At 25.4% G+C, this 23372-nt stretch overlaps 1 protein-coding gene across 2 annotated transcripts in view; it reads right to left on the bottom strand.

Annotated features, from left to right (window-relative positions):
* Positions 1–23372, bottom strand: part of hth (homothorax) — a 188852-nt gene that overhangs the window by 130911 nt on the left and 34569 nt on the right. For both annotated transcript variants that reach the window (XM_065516109.1, XM_065516110.1), the window contains exons 5-6: positions 21636–21686; positions 15681–15866 (exon numbers count right to left, since the gene is read on the bottom strand). In XM_065516109.1, the coding sequence (XP_065372181.1) occupies positions 15681–15866; positions 21636–21686 (237 nt within the window). The remainder of the gene's footprint in view (positions 1–15680; positions 15867–21635; positions 21687–23372) is intronic.

The raw sequence follows: 23372 nt of genomic DNA, 5'->3' as shown, positions 1-23372 counted from the left end.
TCTTATGGCAATTTCACATAGTAAAAGTATGCAATATAGAAATTGTTTTCACTTTTTGTTGCTGGCTGCTTAAAGAATTCCCAAAATCCCTGAAGAGGATTTACCCTTAAAAAAAATATGACAGATAGCAACAGCAAAAAAAAAAAAAAAGAACAAAAACCGAAAAAGTAACTTCATGTAATTGACGTCAATTCGTATTTCGCACCGTGAATAATAAAACATGCTCTCTAAAATCATACCAGCAACCAACCAACCACTTACAGGCTTTCAGGCAGCCAAAAAGTATGCTGTACTTATTAAAAGTGGTTGCTGTGTAATAACGCACACAAATTCATAAATTGTGAGTGTGTTTATCATATAGAAAAGGATATTGAAAATTATGTTTATAGGTTAGGGAAGGAAAACAACATATATTTTATTAATGCTGCCATATGAAAACTGATAAAATTTTGCTTTTCTTTCTTCCATTCAGTTTTTGCAATTTAAGCCCATGTAATAATCAGCCTTATAGATGTATTGACGTCTGGCTGCTGTTGCTGCTGGTTTAAGGGTGTTTAAGGTGTGCTCATATTTCATTTCATATGTAACAAAAAAAAATTTAATAAAATATTATCGTAAATCCTTAAAGTCTTTTGTTATAAAGCCTACATATGTTGCTTATTTTCTTTCTATTTTGGCTTAAACATTAACATATGAATTTTAAATAAATACTTATATAATTTAAACCATGTTTCATTTAATTTCATTTAATTTAATTTCTTTAAAACTCATTTAACAGTTAAAAACATTAAAAAAAGGGTTCATTAATTAACTTTTTTGTTTCAGCAGTCTGTGTGTCTGTTTAAATGCTTGACACCTTGTTAAGGCTGCTTTGTGTCGTTGGAGGTTGCAGGAGTCTTAAGGAGTCTTTTAAAATGAAATGAACTTTAAAATGACAATTTCATTAACTTAATGCTAGTCACGTATGTTTTTTTTTTGTAGCTTTTAGAGGGATTAAATTATTTTTGTGTGTTTTTTTTTTTTGCTTTTGCGTTTTTCAATTTGTTGCCAATGTGTCTCAGAAGAAAGAATGATATAAATGAAAAAAGTAACACCACTAGAGAAAAAGTTAATTAAAAAATATTTTAAGACCAAAAGGTGTTAAATGCTTTAGAGGAAATTGAAAAGAATTTCAGGTTAATTAAAAAAACAAAAAGGAAATATTTCAAATATTTATGGCTTAAAAGAAAATAAAATAAAAAGTTTTAGAATTAAAAAAAATTAAATAAATGCTCTTTAAATTTTATAAATTATCCCAAAGTTATAGCAACAGTTGTCAAATAAAATTTATTTTAACAGACAGAATATAACTTTAAGTTAAAAAATAACCAGACATCATTAAAATATAGCCTAATCTAAAAATTTTCAAAAAATTACCAGAATTATTAAAAATATAACCATAAAAAGTACTTTTATATAATTAAATTCAATATAATGATATAAAGGGAAAAGTACTTTTGCAAATAAAGTACATTTTGCTCAAAACATATATTTTTTGTTAATTTGAATATAACAAATAGTAAAAACACACAAAATTATGAAAATTACAGAAAGTACTTTTTACAAAATTCCAAAATATTTATATGAAAAAAGGTACCACAAGTACCCTCAAAAATAATTTTATGGGCACAAAAAGGGTGATTTTAAAGAAAAAGTACTTTTCTTAAATACGTACTTTTTGTCCTAAGCATGCATTTTTTGTAAATTTTTAATAAAACATTTAAAAAAAAACCAAATTATGAAAATTACAGAAAGTACTTTTTACAAAAAGTACTAAAAAACAAGCATTCCAAAATAATTATACAAAAAAAGGTACCTCAAGTACCCTCAAAAAAAATTTTAGCGAAATTAATTTCAATGAAATAATTTTTTTTTTATATTATGGGCATAAAAAGGGTGATTTTAGAGAAAAAGTACTTTTCACAAAAAAGTACTTTTTGTCCTAAGCATGTATTTTTTGTAAATTTTGAATAAAATAATTAGAATGAAACACTATAATTACAGAAAGTACTTTTTACATAAAGTACTAAAAAACTCACTTTCTAAAACTTGAAAACAAAGTACCAAAACGGTTAAAACTAGAATCATCAAAAAGAACTTTGGCAAAATTCTTGAATGAAATGATTTTTTCTATTAAATCACAAAAAGGGTGATTAAAAGAAAAATTACTTTTCTTAAAAAAGTACTTTTTGTCCGAGTTTAAATAAAAGAATTCAAAAACCTGAAATTATGAAATATAGCGAAAGTACATTTTACAAAAAGTACCGGAAAATGTAACAAACTTTTAAAAAGGTACTAAAATTGCTAAATTAAATTCAATGAAATTATTTGTTTATGTCATAGGCACAAAACGGGCGATTTTATAGAAAATGTACTCTTTAAAAAAGTAAAACTATAAAAAAACCTAAAGAATTCTATAAAATTGTATGTTTTTACCAATAAGAAACTAGATTTTGAGTAAAAGTACTTTTTGTGCATAAAGTACCAAATACAATTAAGGGCCATAACAAACAATTTGTGCCATAACAAATAATTGAAAATATAATCCTGATTTCCCTATATAAACTGCTATAAACAAAAATGCTATAAACAAAAATGCATTATAAACAAAAATATTCCTAGTTAATTAATTTCCCAAACCTTCTTAAATTTCTTTACAAATAAAATATTAATGGAAAAAAAACCCACCAAATGGGCCGGTTTCTGCAAACACACATAATCCTTTTCTTTTATTCCTTAAATAATTTAACATTTCAAGAACTTTGCTGTGGCCACACAACTAAAATATTCAATTAGTTATTAACCCTGCTAGCCATACAATTTAACCTCCCCTTTTAACAAACGACAAATATCCTTTAATAGCTAAATATAAGTAAGTATAAATAACCCAGAACTCCAGCAAATGATGGATTAAATTACAAATCAACATTTTACAAGTGGTCAATACAATTTTAATGATTTAACCTAAAAAAAGTTACTTCCCCCTTTTTAAGTTAAAAGGAAATTGAAGAAAAAGGATAATTGTTATTGATCCACTGCAACATTTTACAAAAAGAAAGCTTCAAAGGGTTTGTTTCTTTTAGCTAGTTAAGAAGGCTAATCAAAGATTAAAATAATTGTTAGTTTAAGTATTAAAATTCCATTGATATTTGAGTAGAGTATTTGACTAAATGCGGTTACAAATGTTTCAACAACATCAAAGGTTTTCCCTGCAACACATTTAACATGATGTATGGATGGATGGGTGGGTGGTTGTAGTTATTTAACCATTAAGCCTAAAAGCTCATGCATAGGCTTTTTAGCTGAACTTGTGTAATTAAATGTAAATTCAGTGTAATAAGTATGTTCTCTTTAAGGTTTTAAGCATATTTAGTTTAGTTGCTTTACTTTGTAAGGTTTCCAACAAAAACTAAAGAGAAATTTACAAATTAAATAGCGTTAAATAAGTTCCTACTCAGGTTCCTCATAGGGTGTAAACTATTAGTGGAATATACAATTTATTTTTAAGCTTTTAAGCTGCTTTCGCCCAGCTTATGTGGTAAGGCAAGGGTGTGCGTAATATAAAATGAAACAAAAAATTTTTGTTTTTTTTTTAAAAAAAAAAGGTATTTAATCCGTTATAGTTATAGGCATTTTTAAGCAAATGAATTCCTTTTATTAAATTTCTTTAGAATTTTGTCTTGATTTTAAATATTTTTTTTTAAATTTTAAAAAATCATTGTCATTTAAATGTTTAAAATTTTAATACGCATTAGAAATCAAAATATCACCCATAGGCGGCTTCTGTTTGATTTTTTGCTGTTAAAGTTAAGTTTTAGCATATTAAAAGCAAAAAAATCTCAATCTAAAACAGTTGAGTTGATTTTGTTACCTTTATTTATACAATTTTTTGGTTTTGTTTTAAAAGGCTTAAAATTGTGTATTTCCAAGAATAATTTAAACCTTTATGAACAAACAACAAATATTTGAAGGTTTATTTTTGTATGGGTTTGAATTTTTAATTAAATTAGTAACAAAAAAAAAAACTATTGGAAATTTTCGAAATTTTTTCATTTTATTGAAAGAAATGGTGAAATGTTGTAAAATTGTAAAATTTTATCTTTAGCTTTTATAACAATTTAAATTTTTAATAATCAACCACTTTAAAAGGTGAATTTATGTCAAAATACTCAAATTAAAAAAAAGTACCAAAAAAAAATCATAATATAAATTATATGATATTTAATTCAATATCTGATAAAAGTACTAAATATTGAAAAAAAATGAACCTTAAAATGATATTTTTAAGCAAATTTAAGCAATTTTAGAGCAAAAGTGCTTTTCTGCAAAAAAGTACTTTCCTGCCAATTTAAATAAAGTACCTTTTAATGGTACTTTATTTAAATTGCTTTTTAACCAAAAGTAAAAGTAAGTTGTAAAATTAAAATTTGAAAAAAATGTTAGTACCATAAAATCTCAATTTTAGAGCAAAAGTACTTTTCAGCAAAAAAAGTACCTTCCGTGAAATTTAAATAGAGTACAAAATTTTGCAAAAAATATGATTTGGTTTATAAAGATCACTTAAAATTAAGCAATTTATGGCCTTTTATGCGTAATAGCCTGAATTTGGAAAAAAGTACTTTTCGCTAAAAAGTACGTTTTGTTAAGAAACTAGGATTTTGGTAAATTTTAGCGAATCAATGGAAGAAAAACACAAAACTTTGTAAAAGTACTAAATTTAGTAAAAAAAAGTACCATAAAAAGTACTTTATTTAGCAAATGTTTTGAAAATCGATTACGGTATGAAATTTAAAGCAAGTATTTATAATTCAGCTAAAACAAGGTAGCATACACAGTTCTTTGGTATAAACTTTTTCTTACAAAAAGTACTTTTCGTAAAGCTAAAACAAGGTAGCATGCTTAGTACTTTCTTTGCTTTTAGTAATTTTTAATTTTCGTGATAGAGTAGGTACTTTTATGGTAAAAAGTATTTAGAATATTATGTAAGAAATACATTTTGAAAAATATTATTTAGTTTTCATATGCAGAATGTTGTTAAAATAGGTGGCTAAAAAATGTACTTTTTTAAAAAAAAAAATTCTTTGAAAATAAGCAACAAAAGGTCAGTAAAAAAAAGTAGTTTTTTACCAACAAAAATTATAAAATGAAATCTGCTACTGAGATGTAGTGTAACAAAAGTACCTAAAAATACTTTTTTTTTATTTTGTTTTAAATGTAACTAAAAAGTACTTTTTTCAAAAATATGTTTTTTTCATTCTTTGAAAATAAGCACCAAAAGTGTTTTTAAAAAGGAATATATTAACCATAAAAATAATTTATTTTTAAACGAAATCTTCTGTTGTACCTAAAAGTACCTAAAATATCCTTTTTTTAATTTGTTCCTAAAAAAAAGTACTTTTTTCCAAAAATATATTCTTTGTAATTTTTTGAACTCCAGTTTTAATTACAAATTTTCAGGCTGTTAATTTTATGTATTCTTTGCTCTGTTCGGTTTTTTTTTTTTAATTTTTTGCAGTTTTATTCATTAAAGCGTCTTACTGTCTGCCAAAAATTGTATATCATCACCCCAAAAAAGCTACAAACCACAAAACATATCCTCTTTTAGTTTATTTTGGTATTAAATTTGTTGTTGTTATTGTTAGTTTTGGCCAAAAACAACAAAAAAACATAATGTTTTAACCAGTTTTTAAAAGACATAAACATTACTTTGGGTTGAATTTGAGTTTTGTTTTGTTATTTTGATACTCGTAATCAACATCATTATCATGAGCATCAAGGTGATGTTTAATGATGAGTACACCTTCCTTTAGGAAGGTAATTATGAGGCTGATGATAATGAGCAACATGATCGTGATTTTAACACATCTTTTCATTTTTAAACTCTAAATAAACCCCAAAATTGTGCACTCATTTGAGAAACATCAGAAGAAGAACAAAAAAAAACAGTTTTTACTAGTTTTTGGCTTTTGTTTATTGTGTATTATGTCTGGTCCACAATCGGTTTGGCAAAACCACAAAACTCCAAAAATTTAAAACCTAAAAAATGTTGACGTTGATTATATTTGATACTTTTTCTTTCAGTTTTTCGAATGTGTCCCAAGTTTAAGGTTAAACAAGAAACCTACAAAGTGTAGTAGAGAGAGTAACAAAAATGTGAAATCCAAAAAAAATATTTTTATTATAAATTTTAGAACCTTTTTGGAAAACGTGTTGTTGCGTTTTTATATTATAGGTATTATTGTTCAAAATGATATTAATTTTTTTTTTTTGGTTGTATTTATTTATTTGTTGTCAATACAATTCTGTTTAAATCTATAAAACAGAAAAAAAATATAAAACAAAACTGAAACATTGAAATCAACATTTGAGACATTTCACGATTTTATTATGTATGAAGTGTCGCGTCTGCAAAAATTTTTATATAGATATTTTTAGTTGTTGTTTTTTTTTTGTTTTTGTTGGAACGTACGTTTGTTTAAATGCCTGGTATCTTTCAAGTCCAAAACCACAAAAATGTCATCATTTTTAGAGCAAACGGTTTTAAGGAATACAATCAAAACTCTGGCTGGTTGACTTGACTTGAGTTGACTGTCTGTCTTTTTTTTTGGATTGTTAAGGTTTTTTGTGTTCAATATTGCAGTTTGGTATGGCTTTCAAGTACGTTCTTAAAATATGTTTAATTCACAGTCCAGTTTTAAACATTTCTTTATACTTTTGTTTTTAGTTTAAATAATGCTCTGGTTTCTTTTTGGGGGTTTTGTGTTATAATTTTTTTATTTGAGTGTTGTATTGTTGCCATTGAACGCGTTTAAAATGTTAAAATTTTTATAGTTTGTTTGTTGATGAATTGTTTTTTTTTAAAAAAAAAACAGAAAAAAATTAAATGTTAAATTTTTGTTGTAGCCAACACTTTGGTTTTAGCGTAGAATGTGATACCTTTTTGGAAATTGTTAAATTCTTAAAATTTGTATTAAAAAAAATTAAACAATCAAATAAAGCTTGATTTAGCAGACACTAAAAGAGCAAACTTTTGTAGGTTTGTTTAAAATATTTAAAATTTGTTTTTTTTTTTTTGTAGAAACAAATTATAAAGTAACTCCTACACTTTGCTTTGCTTTTCCAAAATTATTACTCTCTATGTGGGTGTTCATAAAACCATTTTTTTTTGTTGTTCATTTATATCAAAACACGCAAATCACAAATCAGTTTTGTTTTGCTCATATTTTTTTATTTTTTTGACTGAATAACTGAATGAGAAAAACGATACAAACAACCAAGTCAGCAAGAAAAAAAGGCCCACAGTATAACCTTAATGCATGGTTGCATGTTGTAAAACATGTATGTTTTGTCACACTTTTGGCAAATAACAATGGCTGGAAAAATAATAATAAAATAATAATAAAAAAAACCAAAAATTCAAAAAAAAAGAAAATCATAAAACCAACACCACCCGTTTTTGTCTGTTGGGTTTTTCACACAATAGGCGTGACTATACTATACTTTTTTTAGTTTGTTTGTTTTTCTTTGCTCCCCTGTCTGTATATTTGTGTAACGTCTGTGTGAATTGTCAAAATCAAATTTCAGTTATATGAAACTATAGCCAAATGTTATATGATCTCTAAAAGATTTGTACTTTTTCGTAAATCAGCTTATGATTTTCATATATGTACTATATTTTGTTTTTTTGTTGAACACAATAAAGTGTGCCGAATTTTAAGTTTTGTTGCAATAGAAATTGGTTTCATATTATTTCAATTCTTTTTCCTTTATACAAATAGTAATATGATCGTTATACAATGTAATATGTAGTAACTAAAGCGGCGCGAAAAGATGACAGCTAAAACATATGTAAAATTAATTATTTTTGGTAATTTTTATACAAAAAAAAAAAATTCAAAAATACACCCAAAAAATACTCGTGCCTTAAATTATGGATTATACTTAGTTTTTTAAATAAAATCCCCCGAGAAAATTTTGTAAATCTTTGGAAATATTAATATAGCAGTAAAGAAATATATAGTAAATAACGCTCATATGAAAGTCACTTGTTAGTTACACACACTCTCTTCTCCTAAAACACTTATTTCTCACACACAAATTTCAAATATTATGCTATACGTTTCTCAAAATATCATGGCAGAAAAATTCTCTTTTGCTGCTACGTTGTTTTGCGTTGCTGTCTGGTTTTGCATTACGTAGTAAAGTTGCTATGAAGCTGAAAATCCTGTTTGCTTTCAAATAAATTGTTTATGCATTAGTTTTACATTACTATAATTTTTTATTTGTTGAATTTATAGCAAAAATAGTTTATTTACATACAATAATTTTATGTTTTTTTTTTTTTTTTGAATTTCTAGTAGTAATAAAGCAAGCTAGTTTTATGAGAAATTATTTTTGTTTAATATTTTTTAATTATTTAGCATAAATATTGTCTTGTAATTAGGTAGTTTCCTTTAAACCTTAGGAAAAGTTTTATATGGGCAAGATGTCATTTAAATAAATTTTGTTTTAATAGAGGGATATTTAAAGCAAAAAAAATATAAAAAAATTTGGTTAAAATTAAAGCAAATTGTAACATATTTATAACATTGAATCATTACATAAATATAAAGCACTTGCTTAATTGTATTTGGATTATAAAAAAAGGTTTCTAACTTAATTTATTCACTTAAGGGAACAAATTTCTCATATAATTCACCTTTAATAATTTTCCAGGGATTGGGTAATCATAGCTATACAATTAAGATTGTGTTTCACAAAATAACAAATTAGGGAAAGAAGTCAGTAAAATAATGAAATAGGAATCGGGAAATGTCAGCTATATATAGAAATTAGTTGAAAAATTTTATATCTTCGTATCAATTGTCTGTAAAAATTACAAAAACGTTGCTAATATTACAAACAAAAATTAAGCTTGCAAGTTCTATGTTGCCATACAAGTTGTGTTTAAGGATATCAAAGTAGGCTATGTATTATAAAGTGATGATTTAAAGCTCAAACTTCTTTAAATTTAATGAAACAATAATTATAGAAAACAAGTAAGAGAGCTATATTCGGCTGTGCCGAATCTTATATACCATTCACCAAATTATACTTAAAAATATTTTTATTTAAACAAAATCAAAATTTTTTTTTTAATGTTTTAAAATTGTTTTAAATTTTTTTTTCCAAAATTTTCAAATTTTTTTTTTAAATTTCTTTAATTAATTTTTTTGGAAAAAGAATTTATGAAAAAAAAAATTTTTTGATGAAAAAATAATTCAGGTTAAAAAATATTTTTTTACGATTTTGACCCATTGTATGTCCAACTTACTATGGTCTTATATACGTCATTGCAAAGGTCTTTGAAATATCTATCATTAGATATCCATATTGTCTATATTAATGACTTAGTAATCCCGATATAGGTCAAAAATCGAGGTTGTCCTAGTTTTTTCCTTATATCTCAGCCATTTGTGGACCGATTTTCTCGATTTTAAATAGCGACCGAGCCGGAAGAATTTCGGAGATATTGATGTATGAATCGTGTATGTAAGTTATATGGGGGCTTCGGAAAGTTGATTTCAACACACAGACGGACAGACGGACATGGCTATATCGATTCCGCTATCTATAACGATCCTGAATTTATATACTTTATGAAAAATGTGGAAATTACAAACAGAATGACAAACTTATATATACCCTTGCCACTCATGGTGAAGGGTATAAAAATTAAAAATGTTTCATTTAGCTTCAACTAGGAGTAATAGATAAATAGTTAGGCAGATTTGAGACTTAAACAAATTTTATTATTTTTACTGAGAGTAAAAATATAGATGTACATGTTTACTGAAACTATTTTAACAATTTTTGCAAGCTTTTTTAACAATGTATGGTCACTGTAATTATTTATATGATTATGGTAACCATAATATGTTAAAGTTAGAATTCAGATGATTTTAGCAATCATATATATGATTGTAGTAAATAAGTTGTGATAACCATTTTGGTTATCATAATCAGAAAACAATATAATATGATATAAACATATATTTACTACAATCATATATAATGCTTCTGATAATCATGCTGATGGTAACTTTAGCATATTATGGTTAAAGCAATCATATACATAATTACAGGGACTATAATATTATTTAAAAAACTTGTAAAAATTTTGAAATGGTTATATTTGATAGTAACATTACCATATTATGATTACCGCAATCATATACATAATTACAGTGACCATAATATTATTTAAAAAGCTTGTAAAAAATTTTGAAATAGTTACAGTAAACATGTACATTTGTATATTTTTACTCTCAGTAAAAAATAATAAAATTTGTTTAAGTCTTGGCTTTGAACTCTAACAAGTATGTAGTAAAAATACGTTTATCAAATTCATAGCAGTTATGAAAATCATTTGAATATCTTAAACTGCTGCGGAAATATTTAAATTGAAGTTTAAGTAAGATTTTAAAAAAATAACAAAAGTTTTTTAAATTATATGAATTGTACAAATTATTTATACAGTTTTGAAAATCAGATAAAATTACCTATCCTATGATATAAATAAGTCTACATTTGATTTATATTAAATTTCAAATACACATACTCAAGTTGAACATTAGACGGCAAATACGGCTTTCTTGATTATTAGGGTAGGGATTTTTGAATAACAAATATGAAAGTTGTTTTGAATGTTGAAATTCTTTATACAGTTTTGAAAAATAGACACAATTACCTATCCTGTGATATAAAATAAGTCTATATTTTAATTATATTACCATTAAAATAAAGTGACTCAAGTTGAACATTAGACGGCAGAAAGGCTTTCTTGATTATTAGGGCAGGGATTTTTAACCCTTTGCCGGTCCCCATAAAAAAAATTTTTTGCCGAAATAATATAATTTGTGAATCATATGTGATGCACGGACGTGCATCATATCTGATGCACAGGACAGGGAAAGGGTTAATGACCATTTGGAATTTAGAAAATATTTTACTTCACTTATTGAAATTTTCGGAATTTTATTTTTTTTTTATGAATTTTAAAAATTTTTCAAAACATTTTGTTGTCACTATTTGAATAGAAAAATGTTATTATATCAGGGTTGAAATTATTTCCCTCTAAATTTATGTCATATTTTGGGAATGTAAGATTATTGTTTAGTTATGATCATGAAAGATTTACGTCCAAATATTAGAATATTTAAACTTTTTAATTTTTTAAAGAATTTTGGTTGTTTGGAATAGCAAAATTTGTGTTTAAATGGCCAGAGTAGAAATAACATTTTGGAATTTAAACCCATTTTTCATATTTTTATTATTATTACATTAAAAATTCTATTTTCTGGGTACATAAGGGCAGATAGATCTTTCTGGATGATCCATAATTAAATATTTAAATCCAAATACTGGAACTTTAAAATTTATTGATAGTTTTGTAATTATTTTAAGGAACATTAGAGTATTTTGAAAGGAAATGTAGGGATAGTTAAATTGTGGTTTTGGACTGAAAATATTCCCTCCAAATAATGAAAATTTTGAAATTTAATAAAATTTTTCATAAAAATATTAAAAAAAAATATATAAATTATACTTTGATTTTTTACATTTGTATTTTTTTGTGTTTGTTTTGTAGAAATGCACAAAAATCAGTGTAATTTTCCATTTTTTATAATGAATACCCTTAATATCAAGATGTGGATAAGAATTTTATCTAATTTGGAGCGCAAGAAAAATATATTTTTTTTTTCTATAAAAAAATAAATTTTGATATTTGATTAGTTTTCAGTTTATAATTGGCCAAAAATTAAAATTTAAGTGTGACTGTCAGGATAGAAATTTTGAATTATTCCAGTGATATATATTAGATTTATATGATTGAAATTATCCAGATTTTTAAAAGGATTTATATAGTGCTAGGATACTGGGGAGAAATATGTTACAATTGTTGCTTTTTTTAATACAAAATTATAAAATTTTTACATAATTTTTGCTTTGAAGAGAGATTAAATTAGTTGCTTTCGGCTTTTGGTTTTTTCCCCTACAATTTATATATAAAGTTACTAAGGGGTTTACTTAAACTATTTAACGATGTTACACGAGCAATCCTTTTCATCAGCGCTAAATCCTTTGAGAGTAGTTGCAAATCCATGTAGCATCCAGGGCCATGTTTAGCTGAAGACGACTTTTATTGTTTCAAAAACAAAATAACAAAACTTTTAGGTATTTTTTCTTTTTTTTAATTCTGTTTTATTTTTGAAATATATTATTTTAATATATATATATATTTTTAATTATTGGCTAACTTTCTTTTTTTCGTTTTTTTTCTTTTCTTTTCATAGATTAATAATAAATTTATATTAATTATATTAATTTTTTTTTGTAGTTTTAATATATATATATATATTTTTGTTTTTTGTTTAGTATACATACAAATTAATTAAAATTATTACATTTAAAAATGTAGTTTTTGTTTTCGTATAACTTTAGTGTAAGGAGGGGGGGTTTTTAGAAAATTTTCTTTTTTTAATTTAAAAAAAAAATAATGAAAGTTTTTGATTGCGTTTTATTACAATTTTGCTAAAAACTAAAGTTTAAAAAAGAAACTTTTTGTTTTTTTTTTGTTTTGAAATATGCTTTAGGAAATAATAATAAAAACCATACATATTTGTATACATAAATATATATATATAAATGTTTAATAAAAATAAAAAAAAAAATAATAAAAATTGTATAAAATATCACCTAATAAAATATTACGTATTTCAGGATTTTGTGTATTTTTTGTTGAAAAATATTGTTTGATTCCAAATTTTTCAGTTTTTTTTTTGTTTTAAGATTTATATATATAAAATAACATAAAGACAACAATGAACAAATTAAAATGTTTTTTAAAAAAAAATAATAATAATATTTATAGGAAGTATTAAGATTTTCTTTTTTTTGTTTGTTTTAATTTTAAATTATTTTTTGTTGGTATACATAATAATATTATTTAATAAGTTTAAGAATTAAAAGTAAAACAAAGCAAAGCTTTAATCGTATAATTTTTGTTTAAGAGGAAAAGCCTTAGCCAGAAGCTTGGACTTTTCCTCTTTTAAGGGGGTTTGTGGGGGGGGGTTGTGTTTTTTTTACAATAATTTTAAAATTATTTTAAGTTTTAATTATAAAGTACAACAACTATTTGTTTAAACCAAAAAGTAAACGTAGTGAGTTTAAGCAACTTAAGAGGAAAGCTTTTAAAACTTGTTTTAATATTTTGTATTTGTTTTTGTTATCCTGCCCATATAGCTTTTCAAAATTGTAGTTTTTCTTGTTACCTTAACGTTTTGCCTATAATCTAAAGTTTTTTTGTTTTGTTTTTTGTGTGTTTAAAGAAAAAGCTTTGTCGAAAGCTTTTTAGAACAAAAAAGCTTTATCGAAAGCTTTTTGTTTGTTGTTAAATTACCTATATTTATAGAGTTTAGTAACCTTTTTTTATTTTAAGTTTTAGTTTTAAGTACTTTTTTGTTTGTAGTAAGTAGTAGTAGGTAGTAGTATTTAGTTTAGTTTAGTTATAGTAAGTAAAGAGTGGGGGTTTAATTTTTTTTAAAAAATTAAAAACAATTAATGTTTTTTTGTTTTTTGTTTTTAATGAGGAAGTCTCTATTTATCTTAACGATTAATAGATTTAATTACGTATATCGTTTTCTTTGTAGGTTTTGTTTTGTTTTGAGAAGGAAATAGTTTAAGTTTTTGTTAAAAATACTACTTTTTTTATAAGAATTGTTTTCAATTATTTGCATTTTGTAAATGTAAAACGTTTAGTTTTTTTTTGTTTAATAAATACTTTTCTTTAATAATTAATATATTACACGTTCTGTTTTTTTCTCATGTTTTGTTTAAATATTTATAATAAATTATTAGTTTTGTTTGTTTAATATTATTTTAAGAATATTCGTATACTTTTTATTTGAACTTAAGTTTTTGTTGTGTAAGTGTTTTATTTTTATATTTAAATTATAAAAATTAAAAAAAAATTTAATAATTTAAAAAAACATTTGGCAAGTTTTTTTTTGAATAAAAAAAAAACTTTGAAAAAAGGACGTATTTTATTTCTTATTTAGCTGGTGTGTAGTTTTTAAGTGTGTTTTTTTTTAGAAAAAATCGTATACTTGGGTTTTGTTTTTGTATGAGTTACGTATAAGTGTTAAAATTTTGTTATAAACTGTCATTATAAGGAAAAAGGGGCGGGGCAACTAAAAGTCGGCCTCATTTTTGATGCGGTAACTGGCATAAGTTTGTTCCACCGGTTTAAATGGTTGAGGTTCCTTTTTTTCAGAAAAAATTCATTTTATAAAAAAAAGTTAAAGAAAATTTGTTATCAAAAACAATTTCTATACCTCAAAAAAATGTTTGTTTTATATCAAAAAAAAAAAAATCTTCAAATTAAAAAAAAAAATAAAAAATTTTAGTTAGTGTTTGGTTAGTAAAAAATAATGTTTTAAATATTTCAAATATTAGTTAGGTTAGTTTTTGTTTCTTTCTAAAAAAAAAGGTTAAAAATTTTGTTTTAAATATATAAATATACTATATTGGCGAGCTATATGGGCCTCTTGCAAAAACGAAGTTGTTTTAAGATTTTAAGTTAATTTTTCTTTGTTTTTTTGTAAAGTTGCGGTACTTTTTACAATTGTTTTTTTGTTTTTTGTTTAAGTTTTTAACATAATTATGATTGTTTTTTGTTGTAATTTCTTTTCTTTTTTTTCTTTCTTCAATAATAAAATATAAAAAACAAAAATATTTTTCAAAATTTAGTTTAATAATTAAATGGCTGTTTGTTTTCAATTCTTTAATATTTAATTATTGCCTTCAATTTCACCAAAAAAATATTTTTGTTTTTTGTTTACATCTTTTAAAAAAGAAAAAAAATCATAAAATTTATCCACATTATAAAAATACTAAATAATAAAAAAAACATTGCAGCACGTATAGTTTTAATTAAATTTACTTCTGGTTTCTTTAACAAATTTGGCAAAATTTCGGGAACCTGCAATAAATTAAAAACTTTGCACTTTCCTTTCAAACCAAATTGATAGTTTTCAAAAATAAATAAAAAAAAACACAAAATAATAATTTCAAATGTTCATATAACTTAAACAAATAAATGAAATGAAAAGTTTTTTACGCACTTTTTGTTTTGAGTGTAAGTAAGTATATTTTTTGAGGCAAACAAACAAACATACAAACAAGCACAGCTTCAATAGTAATAAATCACTTGAAAAAAAACTTTTTTGTGGCCTGTTTAATGTTGGTCAGTGGTAAAAGCTATACGTGTTGCAATCTTTTTTCTTTTATTTTTTTATTTTTTGGTAAATTTGAAACGTGGTTTTATGGTTTTTTTTCGCTTTAGTTTTTCTCATAATTTTCTTTAAAATTTTTGGTAATTTACACTTGTTTTATGTTTAAATTTTTGTTATAGATTTTTTTTGTTAATTTTTTTTTGTTTGTTTTATATTATTTAATTAATTATTTATTTAATCCCAGGGCATTGTGAGCACCCGCTTCGTTTTTGCAAGAAGGTCGTTATCGTACTACGAACATGGGTGCACCACCGCATTGTAGCTCGCCAATATAGGACCATGTGCTCCCGCGAAGGGGGTACTCACAACGTCTGGTGTACTAGCTCCATCGGTGTGTGATGTTGAATCGGCATTACTTCTTCCTTCACCATTAGCTGAACCCAATTCTGGTGGTTTGGTGGTGTCCCGTTCGTCAATTACTAAATCTATTGGCATTTTACCCTTTAGACATGATATATATCGATGACAGAAATTATCGCATAGTTCATGTACCTATTTTGATTGTTGGTTTTTTCGATATCAATTTCAATATGGTTGGTTTTTTGTTGTAGTTTTTTGTAGTAGTAGTAGTTTTGTTTTGTTGCAAAAGAAGTGAAGGGCGTTAAGAAAAAAAGAAGAAAAAAAGAACGGGATTTGATTAGTTTTTTTCTTATAGTTTTCTAGGTTTTTTTTTAAATTAAATTTATGTTTATGTAGAGTATTTTTCTTATATTTTATATGGTGTAGGGTTCATTTAATGGTGCAAAGTTTAAATTATTGCTTTTAAACATTAAATAGAATATTTATAAAGAAAAAGCTGCTAATATGTAGGAAAACTAAAAGCTTTTTTAAGAAACTTTTAAAAGCTTTTAGTTTTTTCTTTTTAGTTCTACAGAAAAATGCCTTAAATTTTCATATATAAAATAAACGGTTTTCAAAAATATGTTTTTAAACATAAAAAGCTTTAATACTTAAATGTTAAATTTATAGAAAAATGCCTTAAACTAAGAAATTATGAGCAACAAAAATAAGGTTTAATTAAAAAAAAATTGTATATCTAAAAGCTTTTAAAAGTCTTTGAAATTTTCAAAAGCTTTTAAATTTAAAAAAAACTCAAAACCAGCTTTAGAGCATGTTTTTCGATATTTCAATATTTTCCAATCGATTTTTTTAACAAAATAGCTTTAAATAAAAAAATAGCTTTCAATTTTAAAAAGCTTTTATCAGTGAAATAACCTAAAGTTATGAAATAAACTAAAGCTTTAAGCTATAAAATAACTTAAAGCTTTGAAAAATCGTTTAAACTTGAAAAAGTTTAAAATTTAAAAACAGCTTTGAACAATTATTTAACAAAATTTTTTGTAATATATATTTCAACCATTTCATGAAGATTTATTTGAAAAAATCCACTTAACTTTACAAAAAGCTTTTTTTTCAATTTATTTTATTTTTTTTGTATACATTTGTATTCATTTTACTTTACACGAGTATAATTTTATGTAAATTTAGTTTTAAAAAAATATAGTATAAATATATGTAGTTTGTTGTTGTTGTACATTTTTTTAAAAAACCCATCAACTTCATGATAGACATGCAAATTAGTTTTTGCGTATGGTTTTTAAATTCTTGCTTTTTAGCGTAAAAAATGGCGCATTGTGTGCTGGCCAGTGAGTGAGTGAGTGAATGAGTATAAACCCTTTTTGTTTATAAATGTTAAAAAATTAAGCCGGCCGGTTATTTTGTTTTTTTCAAACTGTGTTTTTGACAATGGTTGGAGGTTCTTGTTGTTGGCCGGCCGGCTGTAACATAAAAATTGGCATAAATATGCATCAGTTTCTTGTCTTATTTGAAAATGTTCAACTCATATGCATATTGGCCTAAAGGAATCATTCCCAACAACAATGGTAACCATGGCTAAACACATCATGGCTATACACACCTCCTGCTAGCCTCGCGACTCCACAAGACCCTGGCTTTTAAACCAAAAATAAAATGCGTTTTTTTTTTGTTGCTGCTGCTTCTCTGGCGGACAGTGTGTTGTTTGGCGTTCGTGTAAGTTTTATGCTTAAACTTTAAAATGCTCAGAGTTGCATTTCTTGTTGTTGTTGTACGTGTGTGCTTTTTTTGTTTGTGAATTTAATGTTTCTGATAAAATTTTCAAGATAATGTTGGGGAGTTGAGAGAGTTGAGTGAGTACAACAACATTGAAAGCATTAAGAAGAAAAAGTTTAAGCTTTCAATTGATAATGAATAAAGACCAAAAAAAGGCTGTGTATTTTTATTATTTTTTTTTTTTAAATTTATCAGGCTTTAAGCAGGCTGGAAAAAAATTGTTTTTGTGTCACTGTTAAATATTTTGTGTGTGTAACATTTTGAAGTTGTCAAACTGGTTTGAGATATTTTTTGCTCAGTTTTTTTTTCTTATTTTATTTAACTGACCAGTCATCCCGCCAAGCTCTGAAGTCAGTTGGCAAAAAATGTTTTTATATATAGGTATTTAAGCCTGTCGCGAGAGAGTCTTACCAAAAAGTTTGCGGTCAATGTTATTGTCACCAAAACAGAAAAACGAAAATAAAAACAAAAACAGTAAAAACACATGCCTGGTTTTTGTTTTCTGTGGCCAGCCAGGAGTTGAAATAGAGGTCTTAACTGTTGTTTAGTTTCAGAAAAAAAAAACAGCCAACATAAGACTGGTTTTGTTGGTAAGTAAGCCAGCCATAAAAAACCAAAACAAAAGTTTCCTTTTTTTAAAATTTTTGTTTAAAAAAAACTCTTGATTTAAACCCAAAACTTTATATAAAAATAGAAAATTGTGCAAACAATTGAGAAAGTTTAATCATACACTCGAAAGTTTACAAGCCATACTCAATTAACTCAATTACTATAGGGATGAGGGAAAGCAAATAATAAGAATAATTTTCTCATAAACATTTATAATTATTAATTTTACGATTTGTTTTCATAATAAACACTATAAAGAGACAAAGTCCGGCCATTATTATAAAGTTCTTTAAACATTCTGGACATGTTTGTTAAAAGCTATTTTTTCTCTCACTGCTGCTGCCGATGTTGTGTTTTGCAGTTGTTATGCATTTTATAAATTGTTATGTTTTCTTTATGGTTGTTATTGTTATTATTTTAGTAAAAAGCCCAGGACGTTTTTTTCTTCAGCAACTCTTCCCGTTTTTTTTTTGTTCAAAATTTGCACAAAACATGTCTGGCCAGTAAAACAGTAAAGGCAGCCAGCCAGCCTATAACCATTGGAATCATTGTCATCATCATGAGCAGCAGCTACAATTGCATACGACAACAACATCAGCAGCACCATCATCATCATCAGCAGCAATGATGCTGATGCTGCTGCTGCTTGAAACAGTGAAACAGTGTGTTGATGCATTGTTAATGATAATTTTGATTAATTTGTCAAGTGTTGAATTTGACATGTTAAGCGAGCAAAATGCTGACTGACTCAATGACTGACTGAATGGCTGGATGTTGTATGTTGCTGGTTGTTTGGCTGGCTGAATGACTCGTTATTGTCATTGTCTGTTACATTACAAACGTGAGTATTTGTGTATATAAAAATGCACTTTATTGCAGTACATACAGTATAATGGTTGGCTTTCCTAAGGAAACTGCTTGTCTCACTGGCTGGTTGCCTGTGTTTGTTTGCCTTTTATACCCAGAGACTTTAGCGGACAGACAGACAGCCACATTTTTGTTTAATGTTAAATTTATGTATGTAAAAGAAAAAAAACACACACAACAATTCTTTAACTTGTGTTCCGTCACAAGTATGAGGAGGAGTAGAGTTGGTAGAATTGAAGAAAATAATTCAACTAAAGAAATTCCTTTTTATTACCAGCCAGTGTTTGGGTGGTATGTTAACTATTTCGTTAAAGGCAACCGGAGGAGAGAAAAAAAATCTCAAATCGAATTGTCGTACAATGATAATTTGTGGTTTGAAGTCATTGCGTGATAAGTTAATAAGAAAAAGTTATGACAGAGTGGGGAATATTTACAAAATGCCACAGTTAATGAAGAAATTATGAAACAAGGCAGCAAGTGAGGCAGGCATCTTGAAAAAGATCATAAAAAAAGCTAGCAACATACGAATTTACTGCAACATAATGCTTATTGAATAGCAAAAACAAAAGTTTGAGATTTATTTAAATCAATTTTGAACATGTTTCTGAAATATGCAAAAATCTTTATTTAAAGCTCAGCAACATTTAAAAATGTTGCTGCAACATTTGCAACATTAAGAATTTTTTTATGACTTTATAAAAATTATGTTATAAACAAGTATTTTTAAGTATTTTAAGTTGTACAGGGAATTATAATAAAATGTTGCAGCAACATGTTGCACCAACATGTTGCTAGACTTAATTTAAAGATTTTTTAGGTCGGGTATAGAAAATATAGTATACAAATATTAGCACTGCATAAAAGAGTTAAATATATATTTTTTCTGAAATGTTGAGGCAACATTTTGCCAGCATGGAATGTTGCTAAGGATTTACGAAACAAAAATTTTGCTAAAATTTATTAAAAACGAACTCTAAAATAATTTCATACTTTTTTGGAAATGTTGAGGCAACATTTTATTAACAACATGTGGCGAATACATATTTTTTATATATTTAGATTTCTCTGTAATTAACTGGCTTATGCTCTAAATAAGATTTATTTAAATGTTTGGAAAACTAATGCTAATTTTTTCTGTACAGTTGCTGCTGCTGATTGTATTTTAATCTCTACACAAAATCAAGTTTAAAAACAATTTATATGTATTTTTCTAATTTAAATAAAAATCTTAAAAAAAACACTAAAAATTTGTTTTTGATTTCCTTTTATATATAAGATTAATAAATACAGCCACAACTATGGAAATAATTACAAAAAAATGTAAAATTATTAAACAACAAAAAAAATACAAATTCTCAAACTATATTAAGAAACTTGATTTGTTGAGATGTTGTCGTAAGCCAGCAGATCAGCAAGTGGGTTTGAAAAGAATTCAAATTTTAAATCTTGAAATCTATACAAAAAAAATTAACATAATTACTTATTTAAGTAAATTAGTTTAAAAATAAAACAAATTAAGGAAATCTATTTAGATTTGGGAACGAAATTGTTTGTATAAAACTACTTTTGTTTTTTTAGTTTTAAAACATTGTAGTTCTTTCTTTCATTTGGTCATGCTTTGCTTAACATTTGTTTAATTAATTTCCTTTTTTTCAATGGCTCTAAACAAAAGGGGGATGTTGAAGTCTACAAACAAAACAACAAAAAAAATACTACACAGAGTTTTTTTTTCTCTAACAAAGAAAGTTAGAGCTTTATTTATTAAGCGTGAAGTTTTTCAGTGCACAAAATTCTGTTAATTTGTATATTAATTGTTTTTTGTTTTTATTATAATAATTTTGGCTTTAAATAAGGGGTACTAAATAAAAAAAACAATGAAGGGAACAAATTTACTATAATTTTTAAATTAGAGACATTTTAAGTAGTTTTTAATGTTCTAAATTGATGGTGGAGTATTTAAAGCAAGGGGAGTTAACATCATTTTTGGAACCTCAAATTTGACTATTAGCGGTCAAATTTAATTAATTTGAATATGTTTCACAACAAGCCGGTCTTAAGGAAGTTATAAAATTAATGGTGGAGATTTGTTGGTGGGAGTTATCACACATTTCTTGAAATGGATTTGTTAAAATATTGCAGCATTATGTTGCAACAATGATTCACGTTTTAAACTTATGGTTAAACTATGGTCTTAAGAAATCCTAGGATCATGATTCTTGATTTGATCATGATTTTGGCTTTGTCAACATGTTGCAGCAACATGTTGCATTGGTTAGTTTGCCATATATTTGTATTATTGCCATATGGCTGGAATCGCAAAATAAAAATAATTATTTTTGTGCCTAACAAAATGTTGCAGCAACATGTTGCTTAGTAAAATATTACATTTTCTTTATAAATACTGACATTTTTAATCATTTTTTCTCCTTATGATGATTTACTAATAAAATTTAATATTTTTATAAATATTTTTGTTTTGTAAACATGTTGCAGCAACATGTTGCTTTGGCTAATTTCTAAAATATTTGATATATTTGTACAAAATTGTTTATATACAACGAAAACAATTATTTTGTGAATTTCTAAAATGTTGCAGCAACATGTTGCTGAACAATTTTCTCTAATTTCTTAAAATCTAAGGCATTTTTCTTTAGTTTTTTTCAATTTTATTTATTAATTTAGATTAGTACTTACTTTTTCTAATTCTAAAAGGTGAAACCGAAGTACTTGTATTGCTTGCACCATCTGTAATAAGAAAAATATAGAAAAAATGAACATAAATATTTGTTTGTTTATATACAATTTTAAATTACTATAAAACAAAATCACCTTGACCTCTAATAAACATTAAATCTATAGTTTAAAACAAGTAAATCTAAAAAGTTATAAAATATATTTATTAAAAAAGGAATGATGATCAAAACAAAAACCAAAAAAAAATATATATTTAAACAAAACCGGATTTTAAATAAAATTATATTTATTTTAGAGAGAAGAAAAAAAAACAGCATTTGTTGCTTAGTAAATTAAAATATCACTTTTATTTCTATAGAATTTTTATGAGCGAAAAAAAAACTTTTTATTATGATTTTTGTAAAATGACATTTTTACGATTTTACCTCAAAAACCTCAAACTAAAGCCAGCAACTGCATTTAGTATAGACAGACCAGACCAGACCGACTGTCAAACAGTTTTTAGAACAAACAATATTACCCTTAAGTAATAAAACAAACTCATCTTCTGCTCTTTAGTGTTTTTTACTAAAAGTCTGGGGATGTGTATCTATCTGTTCTGAGTTTTTTTACGATCAAAATTTGTATAAAAAAGTCAAGAAGTGTCATTAAAAATTTGTTTACAAATACTCGATATGACACTAAGATTTTTATTTTATTTTTTTTGGTTTGCTTTTTTTATGAGCAAAAAAATCTATAAAAATTTAAAAAAAAAAACGTTTGTATGTTAAGTAACTATGTGTTACTAAATGTTTAAGCATTTAAATATATAAAAGTATGGAAGAGCAAAAAAAAATAATATAAAACTAAAACAGACAGTATCACAACTGTATTAAGAGCAGCATTAGCTGGCAACATTGGACTGAACAACTGATTTGAAAACAAACACAGCATCAACGGCAGCAGCAGCAGCAGCAAGCAAGCATGCATGATGTTTTACGACGACAAAATGATTTATGAGTTAAAAGTACTTGTTATACGCAAGCTCAAACTGCTCTAAGTATCTATCTATGTATGGTTGAATGTGTTTGTGTATCTGAGAGTTTGTGTTTGTTGCAACTTACAGCAAACAGTCAGTCAATGGTTTTGGTTTTTACTACATGTTTAACTTCATTCACATGCTACAATTTAATGCATGTTCTTGGCCTTTAAATTGGTAATAAACTAATAATATATACCATAAATGGCGGGCTCACTCACTCACTCGCTTAGTTATTCACATGACTGTGTGACTGGCAAATATTATTATGATGTAAAAATTATTTGCCAACAACCAAACAAAACCCAGCCAGCTACATTTATACAGACACTCATGGTTTGCAACAAAAAAAGGGTTTTCCATATAAAATACAATAAATAAAACAAACGTTAAATTGCTTTCAAATGTGATTGTTGTAATGTAACTACAACAAAAAAAGAGTTAAAACAAATACAAGTCATAATAAATGCCATAAAATTATTATAATTACTTGATTTGCATTTGTATGCAAGTGTCAAGTTAATGACAATAACAATAACAAACAAAACAAAAAAAAATTGTCAAGCAATTAGTTTGTAAACCTCTCTAACTAACTAAAAATATTTATTTGGTTTTTTTGCTAAAAAATCTAGTTAATTTAAAAAACCTAACTAATACATCTAGCCATTTAGAAAAAAAAAAATATATATAAAAATTAAGCTTCTTTAATATTCTAACAT

The sequence above is a fragment of the Calliphora vicina genome, chromosome 1 (assembly GCF_958450345.1).
Source record: "Calliphora vicina chromosome 1, idCalVici1.1, whole genome shotgun sequence".
NCBI classification, from domain to species: domain Eukaryota; kingdom Metazoa; phylum Arthropoda; class Insecta; order Diptera; family Calliphoridae; genus Calliphora; species Calliphora vicina.
The sequence above is the reverse complement of the archived record's forward strand: the minus strand, read 5'-3'. Positions and strand labels throughout refer to the sequence as shown.